At 39.4% G+C, this 19015-nt stretch overlaps 1 protein-coding gene across 3 annotated transcripts in view; it reads left to right on the top strand.

Moving 5' to 3' along the window:
* LOC115088059 (zona pellucida sperm-binding protein 2-like) overlaps positions 1–17661 on the top strand; it is a 41240-nt gene extending 23579 nt beyond the window's left edge. For all 3 annotated transcript variants that reach the window (XM_029595956.1, XM_029595958.1, XM_029595957.1), the window contains 13 exons: positions 1618–1771; positions 1862–2070; positions 2153–2270; positions 3495–3697; positions 6177–6291; positions 6497–6666; positions 6873–6946; positions 7039–7166; positions 7634–7823; positions 15802–15943; positions 16893–16989; positions 17375–17479; positions 17565–17661. In XM_029595956.1, the coding sequence (XP_029451816.1) occupies positions 1618–1771; positions 1862–2070; positions 2153–2270; positions 3495–3697; positions 6177–6291; positions 6497–6666; positions 6873–6946; positions 7039–7166; positions 7634–7823; positions 15802–15943; positions 16893–16989; positions 17375–17479; positions 17565–17572 (1713 nt within the window). In that variant the 3' untranslated portion in view covers positions 17573–17661. The remainder of the gene's footprint in view (positions 1–1617; positions 1772–1861; positions 2071–2152; positions 2271–3494; positions 3698–6176; positions 6292–6496; positions 6667–6872; positions 6947–7038; positions 7167–7633; positions 7824–15801; positions 15944–16892; positions 16990–17374; positions 17480–17564) is intronic.
* The last annotated feature ends 1354 nt before the right edge of the window (positions 17662–19015 follow it).

Raw genomic sequence — 19015 nt, 5'->3', positions numbered from 1 at the left:
TGCAAGAGGTACCCTGTATGAGAGGGTGTATTTTGTACACTAGAGGGAGGGACAGAGGGGAGCCTGTGAAAGGGGCAGTACTGAGAATGGGGTCAAACCCTGGGACTGGCAGAGTGAAGGGGTTGAGCCTAGAGATGGAGGAGAGATATTAGCAGCTGGAGGAGTTGAGGCCTGAGAGGGCAAAGTGGCCAGGGGAGTAGGGAAAGCGAGTGGGACACTTACAGTGAAATTCTAGGGAAATTCTGCAAACTTTTATATTGGTCAAAATATCAATTTACATGAGTCTTTACACTTTTTTTTTGCACAGAATTCCCCCAGGAGTAATACTGGGTCAGACCAAATGTCCAAACCTGGTATCCTGGTCCCAAAGTTCAATAGGATTCTATGGTGCTTATCCCATGGATAAATGTGAAGAACCTGTAGTAGCTTGTAGGCCAAAAAATGTCATGGTGTCTTCGGGGGGTGGGGTGACACATTTTTTGTTAATGTTTGGGTGTGGTCTTAGTGTGCACTCAAGTCCAGCAAGAAACAAAACAATTAGAAATTTTGTGGGGTTTTCTATTTTGTTTTGGTCTGTATCGTTTCGAACATGCACATACCTAGTTCACGAACTTGAGAAGCATTGTAACTTCTGGGACCACAGAAGGTGTGGGAAGTAAGGAATGGAGGGTTAGCTTTTAGAGTGACATTACAATGTAAGTTTGCAAGTTGGAGACTGAATTAGAAGTATTGGCATTTTTTTTTGTACGTGAATCTGCCTGTTTTGGCTGTAGACTCCTGTTTGGGTTTTTTATACTAGTTGAAACCCCCCCTCAGTAAATTTATGTTTGGCATACAAATCCTTATGTGGATTGTCCTTTTTTTTTATAGTGAGTTGACCCTGCAGGAGAGCCTGCCCCAAATTCAGAGGATCCAGGAACACTTATTCCCCACCTTAGCTGAGTGAATCTGTTGCTTTCTGGGACTGGGAAGGTGATGCCTGGTCAAAGGGGGGATTATATTAGATTTCAAATCATGCAATAGATATTTTTCCCCCCTTGGATACCAACACATGCATTTCTCAGCTGTACAGTTAATGGCATGACATTCAATGCATGTGTGAATTGTAACTAGTTCTGATTTGGGAGGGTTCCCCTTCCCCAGTATCTTTATCCTTCTTATAAATAAGACTGGCTTTCATAGACTGGATAAATGTCTTTATAATATGGGAGTTCTCTTTATGCAGTCTCATCTCTTGTATGCAACCTTTCTATATAATTCACCATGGATCTTGCAATGGAACGATCAGATTTTAATGTTGGTCTTTTTAATAAACTCTTCCTATAGAAAGAGCTGCATATTAAGAGTTGATCATAAAGTTTTCCCATGTGCGCACAAGTCGACTTTATTATTGGCTTGACTTTTTTTTTTTTTTCCTTTTTGGGCTGTTTAAGGAGGGGGGGTGGAACGTTTACTGTGGCATGAACTTGTGTTAATGCAACTCTTTCAATATTCATAGGTTTTTTCTTCTGTGCTAAGATGCTCAAGCCATGTATTATGTGAATATTTAACAGGTGGCATATAACCACATGAGTGGTCACTTTTGATGGTATACTGTATCTTGTGTCCCTAATTTAGAGTCATGTGACAAAGGGAGAATATGGAACAACATATAGCATTAATGTGTTCTTTGAACATCAATGGAATGACAACAGGTGGGGAGCTACCAAGCATACTATAATAAAGGAAATGACCACACCTTTTAAACATCATCCTCTTATTATAACAAACAGTAAGTGTTCATTTGTACTAACTACTACTACTTTCATCATGTATCTTATATGGCTTTTAAGCCATTAATCCAGTTTCATTGTTTTTAAAGATACAATTCCAAGTAAGAAACTATTCAATGTGACCATTGGGACATTCCTTCAGGACACCAAACTAGTGAACCTGACTATTGGTTCTGAAATTCTGACTGTAACTGATGCAAATGAACAGGGATATAATATCTCTGAGATGAAACATCCCAATGGGAGCACAAGTTATACAGTAACAGTTCCTTTTGATGATCCTAATGTTAAGAAAAAGGTAAGCACTACAAATTTTACAGACTTTTTTAAGGCATAATAAAATTGTGGTCAAACTAACTTTAACTTTTTTTTTTCGTTAGCATGACACTGGTGTTAATAGAACATATACTCTGAGCATTACATATAAATTCCAAGTGATTCCACAGAACCAGACTTTTACTGCAACGGCTATAATCTCATGCCCTCTCCCTGATGCAGGTAAGAAACTTTAGGACCGTTGTAATAAGCAGCACTAAAGCTGCTGCAGGTTTCTGTGCACACTCTTCCAATGCTAACCTTAGGCGGGTATGTAAATAACACTCAGCAAGAGGAAAAACGTGTGCACGTAAATGAAGCAAATTTTAACTTTACTGGCTATGCAGTAAGGCATGCATAGCCAGTAAATTAGTGTTTTGTTTAAGCACATGAGACAGGGCAGAATTTTAAAGCACGTGTCTAGAGACTGCTGGCATTAGTCTGACTGTGTGCACAGCTCTGGGGTAATCATGGATTACCTTCAAATTTTTCCAGACATTTGTTTCCTTCTGCAGGTTGGCAGAAAAAATCTCTGCTGCATTGCTCATGCCTACCTGGCCTCCACCAAAACATCTGCCATGCATTTGGAGACAGAACATGAAGGGATAAAAGTTGCTCTGTCCATGCCGGACCATTAACTTCAGTTTTATTGAAGGGAAGGCTTCCCCCTCTCCCACCCATCCACCCCCAGAATCACTTGCAGGTCACCACATTAATGGTTTTTGGCACACTGCAGTTTTATTACATAGGGCTGTGACATGTGCGCACTTTTGTTGTTCTGCACAGGTCTCACAACTGCAAATTTTCTGCATGCATCACATTTTATATAATGTGGCCTTTTACATCCCACAGAGGCACCTGCTTTTGTTCCACACAAGCCTAAAAAAAAAAATAGACAACTAGCTCAGATTTCACCCTGGGTCTTATTAGATCTGCCCCCTTTTGAGAAGGAGAAGATGAGTTTAGGGAAGTTTCTAGCTATAAAACAGGAGCTCTGGAGGGAGGGGCACCATAGTCTTACTCTCAGTATATGGCACATGAGACTAACTTCTCCACAACTGTAATTGGGTAAGAAGGATTGTGGCTTTGTAGAGCTGTAGATTCCAGTTTAAAGGGTCAAGTCTTGGTTAGACTGATCAATGCCTGCCATGAGAGAAGTTAGCCATTGTAAATACTATCTCTTCCCAATGATGAATCCTAAATGGTAGTTCCATGGAATTTCCATTCAATTCCAGCTCAGTGTCAATATATTTTCATACTTCTTGGAAGTGTTAATTGAATCCCCCATTTAAATATTAAAATATCCTGCAGTGGTGGTGTGTACTACACATACAGAATTCTAGAAACATTAAAGCAATAAAAATGAAGTCTCTACAGAACACTGACTGTCAACACTAAATATTTCAGTCCTGCCTGATGCAATAGGATATTGTGATAATGATCATCTTTACTTGACGGTTACTCGTGGCAACATAGATGAGGATTGGATCCCTTATATTTCAAACATACAACTGACTATGCCATCCCAGAGCTCTGGCTACACATTGCAGGACAATGGAACAAGCTTTCGGGTTAAAGTTCCTCGGTTCTCATCTTTAGTTTCATATGAGGTAAGAATTTTAAGTCTGGTATGGTATCTGCTCTTCTGATGAGGGGAGGATGACATATGAAAGCAATTGAGCAACTATATACCTTTCTAGGGAATGCATAAAATCCAGATGCTGCAGGATTTTTTTATCTCTTGTTTCTGGCACCAAAAAACCCAAAGGCCAGGTAAGATAGGTAGATCTGGCTTGGAGGCTTAAGGGAATAAAAATCTCTGCTGAATAGGGAAACTTAAATTTAAACTATTCCTTCTGCCCATAAGACTTAAACTCACTGACCCTCCATTTTAGATCAGTACTGATTTGGGATCACACAACACAGAAATCATCTCACTCTCCAGCGTTGATGCATAGCTGAGGTGCTTTGATTCAGGAACTTCATCCATGTTATCACTTCAGCTTTTGATGCTCTAGATATCCAAATTCATCTTTCATATCTGCTAGGAGTTGTGGATTTTCCTCTTACCTCAGATTGTAGTAGGTTAGACTTGCTGATTCTTGCTCATCCTGGCATCCCATAACCACAGGTGTCCCCAAGGCTCTGCACTTTCTGCTGCTCTTTAATATCTCTTACCCCTCTGCCTTTTTTTTTTTTTGCACTTGTTGGTCCTAATTTATAGATTATATGCTGATGCTTTCCTTTTGAAATCGTGGACTCTGCTACATTCAGATTATCACACTGAATTTTTTTTTTGTGTGTTTAACACCAAAAGTATCCCACCCTGACCTTCAGAGAGTAGGTAATCTATTAAATTACCTCCTATGACTCTTCTGACCATATCTTGACAGTTCAGTAAATATTGAACATGTAATCCAATTTCACTAAATAGCCTGTAGCTGTGAAATTTTTTTTTTAATTGTGGGGTACCAGTACTCCAACAATACACAAGTGAGTCACAGAATTCCACAGGCAGCAAAATGTTTTTCCTCATTTTTCTGTAGCTGTGCATTAAGACCAGTAGCAAGCTTGATGGACGCTTGGTCTGACCCATCCTGGCAATTAAGTTTCCCAACAAAGCATTTGAATTGGCTGTTTCTCAAATGCAAAATCTCCTTTGTACTCACATAAGTACAAAGTGCTTGGAGCCCCCCCCCCCCCCCCCCAGGGATATCCCATATATTCACACATCTCAGGTGACACTAGGCTAATGCCTAGGAGTGTCTGTGGGGGTGTTTTGTGGTATTTTTGTGTTGGTGGGGTTTTTTTTTAATCATCCCTTAATATCTTATTTGTAGACCATGCTTGACTGGTAAAACAGACTTTGAAGGATATATCGCCAGAATCCAGGATGGGATCTGTCCCTCTTTAGAATTCCCAAGAATCTCAAGATTCCTCACTCAGAATGGCAGATTCCCACTCACTTATTTACAAATAGCATCCTTTTTTTACAAATCACCGTCACCAACCCCTTCTTCCCCCACCAAATTCCTTTATACCGTTGCCTATAAAGGTATAGGCAAAACAATACCATCCATTTCAATGACTGATTAGAGACTAGCTTGATGGATGCCTTCAACCACCTAGTACAAAGCGCAGAATAAATGGAAGTCTTTCATGTTCTGTTACACAGGAATATAATTATGAGAACTGATGTTCATGTGAACCTTTTGCTAAGATGTTTTGTTACATGGTTTATGTGAAACAAATCATGCACAACTTATTTTCACTGTTTACATCAGAGCTTATGTCCTAAATTTAGACCGGTTCTGAAATGAGCTAATGTTCTAAAGTGATACAACTATATATAATCTGTACATCTTTTTCTATATTTACATTTTCAAGGGGTTTAAAGGTCAATATAACTAAATGCATTACAGTGAACCTTTTTGTTTGACATTTATTCTAATCATACAAGTAGATGGAAGGGCTTTAGTGGTATTACATTTTGTGGATCACACAGTTCCAGAAAATTCCTAGATAGTCTTTGAATGTCAATTTTTTTTTTTTAATGTGTTAAAATTGCTACAACTTGGTTATTAAATGCTCTGCAACAGCACATCCTGGGAGAAGGGGTAAATAGACTCCATATTCCTTTACACCTGTCTACTTTCTGACTTCTACTATCTCTAGACCCAGTTACAAATAGAACAATTTAGAGCAAGACACATTCATGAATAGAAATTGAAGTGGTAGGTTCATTTGGGAGGGTAGATCATTGATTCTAATGCATGCTAGTTATATGGGTTTCATGTATGTATGATTGGATTTTTTTATCTGCATTACTTTTGGATGAGGGAGGCAAAAGCCTGCCTAATTGAAATCCTGAATCTGGATATAGTCAAAGGCAGCTAGTACAGTTGCACACTTACAAAATGCATGCTAAACCTGGCTTTAACCTATTGGGTAATTCTAGAAGCTACTTAATGTGCTATAGATGAACTTTAAAGGAGCATTGCCGGGTTGTTTGGTTTTTTTGTTTTGTTTTTTTGTGTTTTGTTTTACCCTGGAATAGTTTTCTCATTACCTTGTACTTTACTATTCTAGAGTCTCCGGAGCTCAGACCTCATGATTACACTGCCTCTAGACATGAAGGATAGTGATGGTCTTACGAAGAGGAGTTTTTCAATTTCTTGCAGTTATTCCTCACAAGATCTTATAGGTATCCATTTTAGAATACTTATAAACAAGTAGTTATAACTCTACATCTGGTTTCTGGTGTCACTGATCCTTAGGGGAGAGATCTTAAGCCCAAAAGACTGTCTATGAATAAACTGAGTGAGCATGTACAGGCTAACTTGTTCTGGATGTGCAAAACTCAACCTCTTGCTCATGGCATTGCCTTGTATACTCTTATTTTCCTGCAGCATGCCTACCTAATGGAACAGTAGTTGTTACAGCTGTGAAACTAGCTGGAATGCCAGATATGGATCCCAGCCAGTTTGTTCTAAGGGACAAAAACTGCAGGCCTACTGCAGCAACGGAAGAGCGTGCAACATTTATATTTAACGTTGATACCTGTGGAACAATAAGAAAGGTAATGATGCGTTTGGTATTCTGGTTAGTCGTTTGGATAAATAGGTTATAAATAGTTGTAGGTGATAACTCTTCTATTTGACTAAACATTCAAAAGCCAATCAAATGTTCTTTTCATCATGTCATTGCTTGAAATCCCTTAATTTTTGAGTAGACATGGTTGCTAGAGGAAAGGTTCTGATCTCTTCTGTATTGTTTGTCTTCTAGTTTGACCAAATGGCAATGATCTATGAGAATGATGTGTTATACTTCAGACCAGGAATGGCAAACCCAGCATACCAGTGAGTGCTACATGTTGCATTAAATGTTTAAATTGGCAGGATAACTTGCCTCTAGGTTCTATTCATAGTTTTGGTGTGTTTTTTTCCTTTAGACTGAAATGTTCATGTTGGTATACCATAAATGAGACCATTGTTTTTCAATATGGATTTGAAAATAATTCAGCCCCTACAATCCAGCCGGGATTTGGACCTCTTGCTCTGGTCATGAGAGTATGTAAAGGTAAAAACAAACTACTTGTAGTCACTTTATGATTAAGTTTCAAAGTCTAATCCTTGGAGAAAAGGGCTCAGTGGAAGAGCACATAATATAGTGAAACTAACCAAATGTTGTATATTAAGAATGTCTACTGGTTCTAGTAGCTTCATTGTTAGAACAAGCAATAAAGCCCATGCATGGTAAAACTGCATCAGTCTTGTAAAATATCTAAATATTAATCAGAGGGCTTTTGTGGATTCTGTCAGTTTTTTGTTTGGTTTTTTTTTTTTTTGGTGGGGGGGGGGGGGGGGTTTACATTCTTTAACATGAAATAGACCAAACTCAGTTATCTAGTGAAGAGAGAACTTTAGAAGCCATCCTCTGAGGGCTAGTATTGTATCAAATGATTACACTTGATTCTTTTTCATATCTGTTCTACTTGAATGTAAATAAGTTGCAATTTTAACAACTTTTTTTTTTTTTGGTAAAAGACTGGACCTACTCTGACTTCTATGAGAATACAGAATACCCTATAGCGAGATATTTAAAAGATCCATTGTATCTTGAAGTTGAACTCCTGTATAGTGAAGATCCTGAAATCGAATTATTTTTAGAAAACTGCTGGTCAACTGCTTCCTCGGACCCAAGCAGCAGCCCACAGTGGGATGTTGTGATAAACAGGTATACAAATGTTAAATGGACATTGGAAGAGGGTGTAGAACAAATGTAACACAAATTCAAAGCAATGATTCATGAGTCTGACTCTTGTGCAGTGTGTTGCATTGATAGGTGAGTTGGAAACCTATTGCAATAAGTCCCCTAGTGGTTAATATTATAGCTGTTTGTTTTTATAAGAGATCTATACATGTGTGTAGCAATGTAGCTGCTCTGTTAACCATTATATTTACATAGTCAGTGAATTAACAAGTTCTAGGTGGAGTATCTGTTTTGTTTTTTATAAACATCTCAAGCCATTCTTGATCCATTCCAGACTGGTTTTTGCCCTCTAAGTTCAACTGAAATGGCCCTTGCCAAAGTTTAGTGACCTGTTTATGGCTAAAGCCAAAGGTCTTTATTCTATCCTTATCCTCCTTGACCTGTCTGCTTTTGACACTGATCACCACATACTTCTTGATACTCTTTGCTTAGATTTCAGAACTCTGTCCTGTCTTGGTTCTCTTCTTACCTCTCCCATCACACTTCTAGCATTTCCTCTGGTAGTGGAATGGCAGTTGATGAACTATCAATCGGTGTGCCTCAGGGCCTCATCCTGGGCCCTCTTCTCTCTTCTCAATATATACTAATTCCCTTGATGCTCTGATTTTTCCTCTTGTGGCATTCAATAGCATCTTTTTATGCTGATAATGCCCATATCTACCTATGTACATCAGAAATCCAATCCCAGATCTCAGCCTGCCTGTCTGACATTGCTGCCTGGATGTCCTGCCACCACCTTAAACTCAGCATGGCCAATATGGAGCTCCTTATCTTCCCCTCTTCTTCCTTTATCTGTTTGTGGATAACATGGTTGTCTTCCCTGTCCCATCAGCTCATAACCTTGGAGTCCTCTTTCTCTATGCATATCCAAAACACTGCTAAAACAGGTTTATAACATTGTCCAAATCCATCCTTTCCTTTCTGAACACACTACCAAACACTTATCCATGCTCTTATCTCCTCCCACTTAGACTATTGCAATCTGTCCTAAAATCAGGTGCATGACTTACCTTTTTATCCAAAGTTGCTATGCTCACATAACCCCTCTTCTGAAGTCACTGCATTGGCTCCCTATCCACTCGCACATACAGTTCAAGCTCATCTTTCTCATCCACAAATGCCTTCACTCTGAAGCACTTCACTACCTCTCTTCTCTCTACACCGTGCCTCGTGCACTCCGCTCATCAGATAGGAGTGACTTATCTTTGCCTTTCTCTACCACCAATTCCAGACTCCGTGCCTTCCACCTGGCTGCACAGTGTGCTTGGAGTAGCCTTCCTGAACTGGTACATCGTGCTCCCTCTCGTGATAGGATTTAAACACATCTAAAGACCCACCTTTTTTGAAACCACTTTTAAATCTTATGCCTGATTGTCTGATTTTAGTCTTAACTTTTTTTTAATCCTGTATGTCTTAGATTGAGCAGGAACTATCTTTTTGTATGTTTGTATAATACTGCATATGTTGTATAGTGCTATAGAAGTGTTTAGTATTACCCACTTGGCAATAGTGATCACATTATCAAATTTGATAACTGGAGAGAAGACACTAAAATCTCCTGCAACAACTTTCAAAAAGGTGATGATGATAACATGAGGAGCAACTGCAAAGGTTGAGTTTAAACCTGGCATGGAAGTTGTTTAAAAGTACCATCTTGGAAGCCCAAACTAGATGTATGCCATGCCTTAGAAAAGGTGGAAGAAAAGCTAAATGACTACTGGCATGATTTAAAAGGTGAGGTGAGAGGCTATGATGGTTAAAAAATCTTCCAAGAAACAGAAAAGGAATCTGAAATGAAGAAAATGGGGAAATGACAAGTACTGGCAAATTAGATGCAAGTCATGGATAAGGAAGGCAAACAGAATTTGAAAAGCTTGCCATAGAAGCAAAATCTCATTAACTTTCAGGTACACTTGAAGTAAAAAGCCTTTGAGGCTGTCATTTGGACCAATTATATCAAAGAGAAAAAGGAGCACTTACAGATGACAAAGCCATGGCAGAGACTGAATTACTTGCTTCAGTCTTCGCTGAGAAAGATGTGAGAAGGATCCATGCCAGAAACAAGATTCAAAGGTGGTGGTGCTGCACAAACTTTTTTTTTTTTCCTCTCGATGTACTAGGGCAGACTGAAACTAAAGAGTAGCAAATCACCTGGACCAGATGGTTTACATCCTAGAGTGCTGAAAACTGAAGAATAAATTTGCTATTAGCTTACAAATTACTATCTTTAAAATCTGATACCTGAAGATTGGAGGGATGTCACATTTTAAAGGGGTGATCTGGGAAACTAGGCATGGCTATGGCAGGCAAAATAGTACAAACTTAAAAAGAACAAAATTGAATAAATACATAGTTTAATGGGACAAAGCAAACATAGATTGGCCTAGGGATGTCTTGCCTCGCCAATCTGCTACACTTTTTTTGGAGGGTATAAATATGGATAAAGGTTAGCCAATTAAGTATATCTAGATTTCCAGAAAGCATTTGGCAAAGTTTTTCATAAGACTTCTTAGCACACTGCTCCCATACCATGACTTTGTTTGCAATCCACAATAGGAAACTGGTTAAAAGAAAAGGAGAGTAGGACTGAATGGCTTTTCCAATGGAGAAAGGTGAATAGTGGAGTGCCCACTGATTTTTAATATTTATAAATGAGGTGATCAAATTTGCTGATGACACAATTATTCAAAACTGTCCCACAATCACAAAATGATTGTAAAAAACTGCAAGAAGACCTCCCAAAACTGGGAGACTAGACATGCACATATCAACATTAAATTTTGTTTGCTATGTGCAAGTGATGCACTTAGGGAAGAGTGTTCCAAATTAGTTACATAATGTAAGATTCCACACTTAGTCTCCATTCAGGAAAACTATCTAGGTGTCATTGATACACTGAAATCTGCTCAGTGTGTAGCAGCAGCCAAGAAAGCAAATAGAATACTAGGAATTAGGAAAGAAAAGAAGAATAAAGAATATCATGTGTCTGTATTGCTCCATGGTGTCCAGTTCTGGTCACTACATCTCAGATATAGCAGAATTAGAAAAGATTCGGAGAAGGGCAACCAAAATTAGAAAAGAAAATGAAACAATTCCCCTATGAGGAAAGGCTAGAGAGGTTGACCCAATCTTTGGAGAAGAGATTGCTGAGGGGAGATATAGAGATCTTTATGAGTGGGGTGAATAAACATTAATTGGTGGTTCATTCTTTTTACTCAATACATAAGCTCTGGAATTCATTGCCAGAGGATGTGGTGAAAAGCTATTTGTGTAGATGTATTTAAAAAAAAAAAAAAAAAGTTTGGACAAGTTTCTGGAGAAAGTCCATAAACAATTAAGTTGGACTTTGGGGAAATCCACTGCTTATCCCTGGGATAAGTATGGAATCCTGCTAGGTACTTGTGGCCTGGATTGTCACTGCTGGAAACAGGATACTGAGCTTGATGGACCTTTGTCCAATATGGCAACTTTTATGTTCTAACAGTATCAAAAGCAGTGAATAGGTTAAGGATGATCATCAAAGGCTTTTGGCTTTAGCTAGGACTGTCATGTCACTGAAGACTTTTTTTGGCAAAGACCATATCTGTAGAATAGAGGATGAAAACCAGATTGAAGTGGATCAAGAGTACTTGTGGTGAAAAGCACATTTGAGCACTGGATTTGAAAGGGAGAAGAGATGGGATAATTAGGACAAGTAAGGTCCAGTGACTATATTTTAGGAGCCTTGTGATCAGCCTGTGTTTGAAGGCAGTATGAATGTGCAATGGAATGAGTGAAGATGTGACAATGGAAGGAATGACTGCAGGGGAAATAAAGCTGAGAAGCTGGGTGGCAATGGGATCAGGAACAAGTACTGAATTTAGAAGAGGAAAGAGGGATGGTTTCCTTCACTGATCTCAAAAGGAGGAGCAGCATGAAGTGAAGGAGGTGGAGAGTCTTGAATTCATAGTCCAGGTCAATTCCATGATCCTTGTCATGGAAGTAGTCTGCCATAGTCTGAATAAACTAGAGCAGTGATTCTAAACTCACATGCTACTGGTCTCCCACTGCTCTTCCTTCACCGAGCAAGAAAGGGACAGTCTTCCACCTCTGCCGCCCAGGCTATCAGCACGTTCAAGCCCAGATGGGAACGGCAGCATTGTCACTGGAAGCTGGCAACTGCGGCTGGGCCTTTTCTTCTTCCCGCACCTGCCCCTCCTGGCCCAGAACAGGAAGTAACATGCAGAGGGGTGCATGGGAAGAAAGCCATGCTGCACAAAAAAGTAGAGGAAGCAGTAGCATGGGCCCAGAGCAAAATCAGAAATCTGCACAGGAGACAGCAGAACTAGCCTCTCATGGCTGATGGGATTCTTTCTTGGCCTGTGGGGGCTAGAGGAGGAGGCTGCTGCAGCTACCACTTGTGCTCAGGGGCTAGGGAGGGCAGGATTTGAGAAGGCTGGCCTGTCTAAGTGAGAGAACGTATATGAGATTGCATTTGAGAAATCTATGTAAGTGTATGAGAGCATGGTCAGAGGTGGTGTATGTGTATATAGGAGAGACAATGGAAGTGACTGGTCAGGGAGATGACTGGAGTGTGTGAGTGATTATGGGAATGAGAAGCCTGTGCATGTGGAGAGCATAGGAGTGAGAAACCTGGGTGTGACACACAGCATGGGAGTGAGAAGCCTGTATATGTAAGAACATGGAAGTGGGAAGCATGTGTGTATGAGAGACTAGTTGGGAGATGATTGGTATGTGAAAGACAGAAACTGGTCAAGGGGGTATAACTGGTATGTGTGTGAGACAAACTGGTCGTGGGGCCCTAAGGAAGAGGGCCATGAGTACAGAGCTTCAGCCACTACTGCTTCTGGTGTATACTACTGGTCTGCATGGAAGAGTAGGAGAGCTGCTGGAGGGGGTTAGTAAAGGTGGCTTAAGTTTATTTTTCTTGACTGACTGCCATTTTAATTACTGAATTATGTATTTTGTCTGCTTTTTTGAAATATTTTATTGGTGTTTGGAGAATTTTTAAATTTGAGTGTTTTTTTTAATTGTTGCATATTCTGTTCATAGTTGTGAAACATTTATTCTGCTTATTAGTATAGTTATACAATTATTTCTGTGTTGGGATCTAAAGCTGCTTGTCTATTTCTGTTTTCCTAACAGAAGGTGTATTGGCATTTATGGCCTGATTTTAATATTTGTAGTGTTACTGTTTTGCGTGCATTCCATAATATAGATGTAACTGTGTGCAGATTAGTTGGTATCCATTACTGCAGATCCTGGGAGTATGTCAGGTCTGTTCTGTATATGCCAGAGGTGAGGTATTTTACTAGCATGTAAGCATTTGTATCAGTCTTATTTGTGTTTTCTCAAGAGGACATGCATTGGTGATAACTGCTGTCTTTTCATAAGTAGGGCTATTGAGCCTGGTAGTAGGAGTTTTACTGAGATGACACTAGAACCAGAATATCATTTTTGTACTGGGAATGTCACAATTCTGCTATGCATCCACAGGAAACCCCCTGACCCACAATTATGGATGTAAACTGTACTTTTCCATTTAGCCCCATGATAGTCATGTGTTCAGTGTCGTGTATGTGAGAACCATCTGTCAGGTGTGTCCCGACAGAAAAAAAGGTTGAGAACCATTGAACTAGAGGAAGGGTGGGAGGCATAGGCAGTATGAGAAGGGAGGTGAGTATGCAAACAGCATGGAAGCTAGTCATAAGTACATAGTCTTCTTTAGTGAGTGAAAGATCAGCATGAACTTGAAACTATATGAAGCTAACATGGGCACAGGATTTTACCAAGCTGCTCTGTAGGGTAGGCACAAATGTAGGATGTGAATACTATGGATGAGCCAAGGCTGGAGTCTTGTGTGCCTTAGTCAAAGAGGCAGAACTTCTACAGCAGAATATATTGTAAGAAAACGGTTTCATCAACTCAATGTAGTAAAGGAGGAGATGAGGATAAAAAGGGTCAATAGCCTGGAGATTCCTGCAGGGGAGGGTGGTTGTGTGAAATCTGAGGTGGAGACATCAGACAGCAATTGAATCTAGGTCAAGGCATGCTGGTGAATAGTTGGTAAAGCAGAGTTGGAAGTCTAAAGTAAGACTTCTGCCTCATAGCTCCTTGCCTTATCTCAATGTTCATGCCACCTTTTAAGTCCCCAAGAATAAGGAAAGGGGAAGATGATTCAAAGAAAGCCAGGAATTAAATCTCCCCCATCCTTTTTTCATTGACTTAATCAGAAGATATTGAATAGATGGAGTGGGCTTCAAAGAAAATGAGTGGAACTGTAAGTAGAAGGGGCTGAAATCAATAGAATGGAGGAGTAGTCAAACAGACACCACTACAGCCTACCATGCACCACTTAAAGAAGTACCCTCCATGGCAGCAGAAACTGAAAAGGTCTTCAGGGAAAGTGAAGTCTCTATCAAGATAAGGGGTGTGTTAAGGTCTCAAATATAAGCTAGCTTGTTGAAAAAGCAGGCCTTCTACAGGGAACATGAAGGACCAGGATCTGCTTATAACTGGATGGGGTAATAGCTTGATGTACATTGGGGAGCCTCACCTTAGAGGGCCAAGACTGGGATTGATACCACCAACTGAAAGGAAGAGCAGGAAAATATAGAGAAGGGGGGTACAAGTATGAACAGGGAGGATGACAGGTGCTCAGAGTGGAGATTGCTGGATGAGGAGAAACTGTTTCAAGAGTCATGGACAGGGCAAAAAACAGACTGAAGTGAACAATGTAGAAAACAAGTACAGCAAACTTCATAGTTTGCAGTAGGGAATACAATTGGTTAGGATTAGCCTTATGGAGAGTAGATTATAGTACAGCCATAGGAAACGAGGAGGGAATATGATGTGGCACGTGCCCTGTGGCCAGCTAGTGGAAGGCCAAGGCATGCAGATGTCCTGTCTCCCCAGCATCATCTGCTAGAGGAGCTTCAGATGGGTTGTAGTGACTACTGAAGCAGGTAGGCTGTAGTCTTTCCAGTATAAAAGCACAGTTCCACTAGACTCTGTCTTCACTATCCTGATAAAGGGAACATAGTTCTCAAAAGCTACTCATAGATTGAGCTAGTCCAACTGCCTAGATTTGTTTTTCTATATAAGGTGTGTATCGAATTCAACTTTTTATAGCTTTTGGCAAAGCTTTTCACATCAGCACTTCATGGTAAATTGCTCTGAGCCAGGATGCCTGTCACTATGACGACACTAGTTTGAGGGAACATGGTTTTTAATGTAATCCCCCAAAGTAAAAAATCCTTTCACTTAATCTAGTAAAATAAAATATACTTTGTTAAAACACTCCATGGAGAAATTTTTCAACACTTCTTTCTGGGTTACCTGCAACTAAGAATTATAACTGTATTACATGCTTCCACTTTAGGTTGCTTTACACTGAACAATCTTTCTTTCTGCAATTCAGGAATTTTTATAACTTGTACCATCCCCTGCTGGTTTTCATATTTCCACTAAAGCTGGCTGTCAAATACCTGCCTAATTTTAAATAAAACTGTAGCTGCTTATACAATTGATACTATTTTTTAGGGATGTGAATCGGGTGCCCAATCACTTGCACTTTCAGGTTCGTCTGGCCACAGGAAAATCTCGTTTTCCCATGTTTTTCGGCTTAGTGTGCACTAACTCCCATTAGCACGTGTTAACAAAAAATAACAAACATAACAAACTTTTGTTAGTGCACATGAGAATTTGGGGGGGAAAATGTTAGTTTCAAGTTAACCATATATAACTAAGAAATATCATACAATATTTCAATTCATTATAAAAACGATTCACATCCCTACTATTTTTAATACCATACTAAAATCGGTACACTAGGACAGGTAGCTTACTTTTTTTTTTTTCCTGAAGGTACAGAATAGCTTAACAGATTTTCAAACCCCTTAAATACTTTTGCTTTGAGTAACTTTTTTTTCTTTCCTCAAAGCTGTGAAAATACCAAAGACACACATGAAACTATCTTTCACCCAGTAACGGATAATTTGAGGATAAAGTTTTCTAACCATGTGAAGAGATTTGAAGTAAAAATGTTTACCTTTATGCATGATACAAATGCACTTTTGGGACAGGTATGTGACCAGCTTTTGTTAAAGGACTGGGGGTGGGGAGCAATCTCAACTCTTGTGCCATTTACTATATTCTGTTTTTGCTTGGCAAGTTGCTACATAGGCATCTCACTTTCCAATCTGTCGTTTTGTTGGTTTTTTTTTTCTCCTCTACCTGCAAAAATAGGTTCTCCCTATGTAAGGGATTGATTTCAAATTGTGCATATCTTCAGAAGCTTCTGGAATTCTGACTTTGGGAGAATTTACAGATTTGTTTTTGATAACTTTTTTTTTAAATTAATTTTGAGGGAGATTTTGAGTAGATGAGGAAACCTTCTCAGAAGCCACAAACAACTCCTGAGTTTGGAAAGCTCTGCTCTAAATATTCTAGCATAATAGTAAACTTTTCTAGTAGGGGTTCTGCAGGGCTAGTTTTGTTCATGGGTGGGAAGTTTATTTCCTTCCCTTTTTTAATGTGTTCTTGGTTGTGGTGGTGGTTGCGCAGCAAACTCTGCTTTCAACATGACTTAAACCCAAACACCTCAGGCTTTCCTTCCAGCCATCTCCTTTCCCCAATCTTAGTTCCTGGTTCACCAGTGCCCTGCTCCAAAATGTGCCTGGCAGGAGCACCTAGGGATCAGAAACTTAAGAGGGGGAATGCACACTTTAAACTTGTATTAAGTTCAGATTTAATTGGTGGGCCCGGAGAAATGACACTTCATTTCCTTCAAAAACATCCAAATAGTACAAGTTTTTTTTCAGCAAAGGAAGGAACTTGTCTTCCCTGCCCCCTTCTTTCCAGGAAAAACACATGCACGTTTTACTGTAGCTCTATATGCTCTCTTTCTGTTTAAAACAAATGAGTACTTAATGTAGAAATCCTGTCACATGTTTAACTGAGCACTGGCTCTACTCACTTCTGAACAAGCCTTTGCTAAGTCTTACAAACGAGTGAATCTCCTGTTCTTTGTAGGTGTACTTCCACTGCAGTGTGGTGATATGCGATTCCAGGGACCGAACTTCAGACAAGCACTGTGCAAGGAAATGTATCCCTGACAAGCAGAGATTTGGTAAGGATTGTGCATTATATTGCAAGCTGATTTGGGTTAGTTTGTCCAAAATGTCACGTGTCCCTCTTCAAGTTTGCAATTTTTTCCAACTATTCAATACATGGTAACCTAGTAATTGGAACTTGCTGGTTTCCCTCCCTCTGTTAGCAGAGGCAAGTTCCTATTGCTGTATGTCTTGGGAGTACAGCAGACTCCAGGAACCCATCACTTAATTCCTTTCATTGCCCATACAGACTGCTTCAGAGTGGGCTAGAAAGTTTTTCAACAGCTTACCAAGAAACGGCATCTCTGAAATTGTCCTTGAAATGGGGCTTGCAAGAAAGGGAAAGGGGTTTGGGTTTTGTCATTATGATCCAGATTTCTCATCTCACATGTTTACCTCTAGGCCGCAGTGCTGAATTCCATTATTTGCATGGGCATGTGTCCTCTGGTGCCATCTTACTAGTGGCAGATAAAACTGTACAAGATGAAAGGGTGACAAAATATAAAGGTAACTTTTTTTTAATTTAAAGATTTTATTTTAATGAACCTTTTTAAACTTTCAATAACTTGCATATACTTTTTTCTCTTTACAGCTGACTGAAGACTACTTGCATTTTTTTTTGTAAAGCAAACTATTTTTAATAAATATGCACATTAAACAGCAGTAATAAGACTTTGGATTCATTGTTATACCTTTCTGAGTTTTTATTATTGGCAGATTTATTCTGTACCAGATAAGACTGCCTGTAACCTAAATGAAGTGGTATGCACAAGTGCATGAACTCCGGTATATAAAAGCCTTTAAATAAAAATAAAATAAATACTGTTCTTATTAAATCTCAACTGTTGTAATAGTAAATGTCCAGTAGCTAAAGACAAGATGAAAAAAAAAAGGTCAACTTGCAGTCCACTTCTTTCCAAATGTAAAGTAGGTGGGATTTTATTGACAGCTAAGGATGGCAGAGATACTGTCTTACACTGTCCCCAACTAAATCCATTTTGTTTGTATTTTATCTGTAGCTTAAGGTCCCTCCCAATGCAGCAATTTGAAACACTGTTCCATGTCAGACCATGTACGATGCATTATCAGAGTATATGTGCCATCCTTAGCTGTCAATAAAACCCAACCTACTTTTACATTTGGAAACAAGTGGACTTTGCAAATTCACTTTTTTTGTTTGGGATTTCCAGAGGTGAGTTTGGCCTCTTCACCTTTGGACGTGCAGCAGCTAAAGACCAACCAGTCCAGTAGCCTGCCTGGGTGGATTGCCTTCACCCTGCTTCTCTACCACTTTGGGTTGATGAGTGCAAATTCCCTACAAGGTCCAACTTTCTACTAAGGCTGTCTTAGGAATGATAATGTGCACAATTTGCAGAAATTTTCTATTTGCCAAAATAAAAGCCATGAACAATTTTGGAAGAGACTATCTCCCACCCCACTCCCATTAAATATGGAAATTTTAAACTTTTTAAACTGCATACTCCTATCTTACCCCCCCTCCCAATAACTATCTTCTGTATGTCCCAAATATGAACAGTCTGTTAGTGCTGGTCTCAAATTCCTCTGCAGACTGCCATAGTAGCATAGAAAGACCCAAGTGGTCCATCCATTCTGTCCAGCAATCACTTTATTTTATTCTTGAGAGAATTGTTTTGCTCTATAAAGGGTACCCTAGTAAATAGATTTTCCTCTTTTCTGTCTCCATTTAGCCACTAGGAATCCTGTTTTGCATTTCTTTAATTCCATTAGTGTCTTTATCCTCACTAAATCTCTGGGAGGGCATTCTATGCATCCACTATCCTTTAAAGAAAAAGGTCATTGTGTCTCCAGGCTGATCAAAATCATTTAGAAGCACTAACAGTGAAAAGCTAATTTGCAATCTAAAATCAACTGATCTATTTTTTTTTCTGAGCATCAAAAATTCCTTTGCATACAGATCCTCCCTCAAATTCTAAACCATTTTGGTTTCTCAGCAGATTCATAATTGTGACAAAAGAGAAAATAAGGCAAAACATCTGGAATATTTGTCTGCTGCATTAGTCC

Source organism: Rhinatrema bivittatum, chromosome 3 (assembly GCF_901001135.1).
Source record: "Rhinatrema bivittatum chromosome 3, aRhiBiv1.1, whole genome shotgun sequence".
Lineage (NCBI taxonomy): Eukaryota > Metazoa > Chordata > Amphibia > Gymnophiona > Rhinatrematidae > Rhinatrema > Rhinatrema bivittatum.
This window is presented reverse-complemented; position numbering and strand designations above follow the sequence as displayed.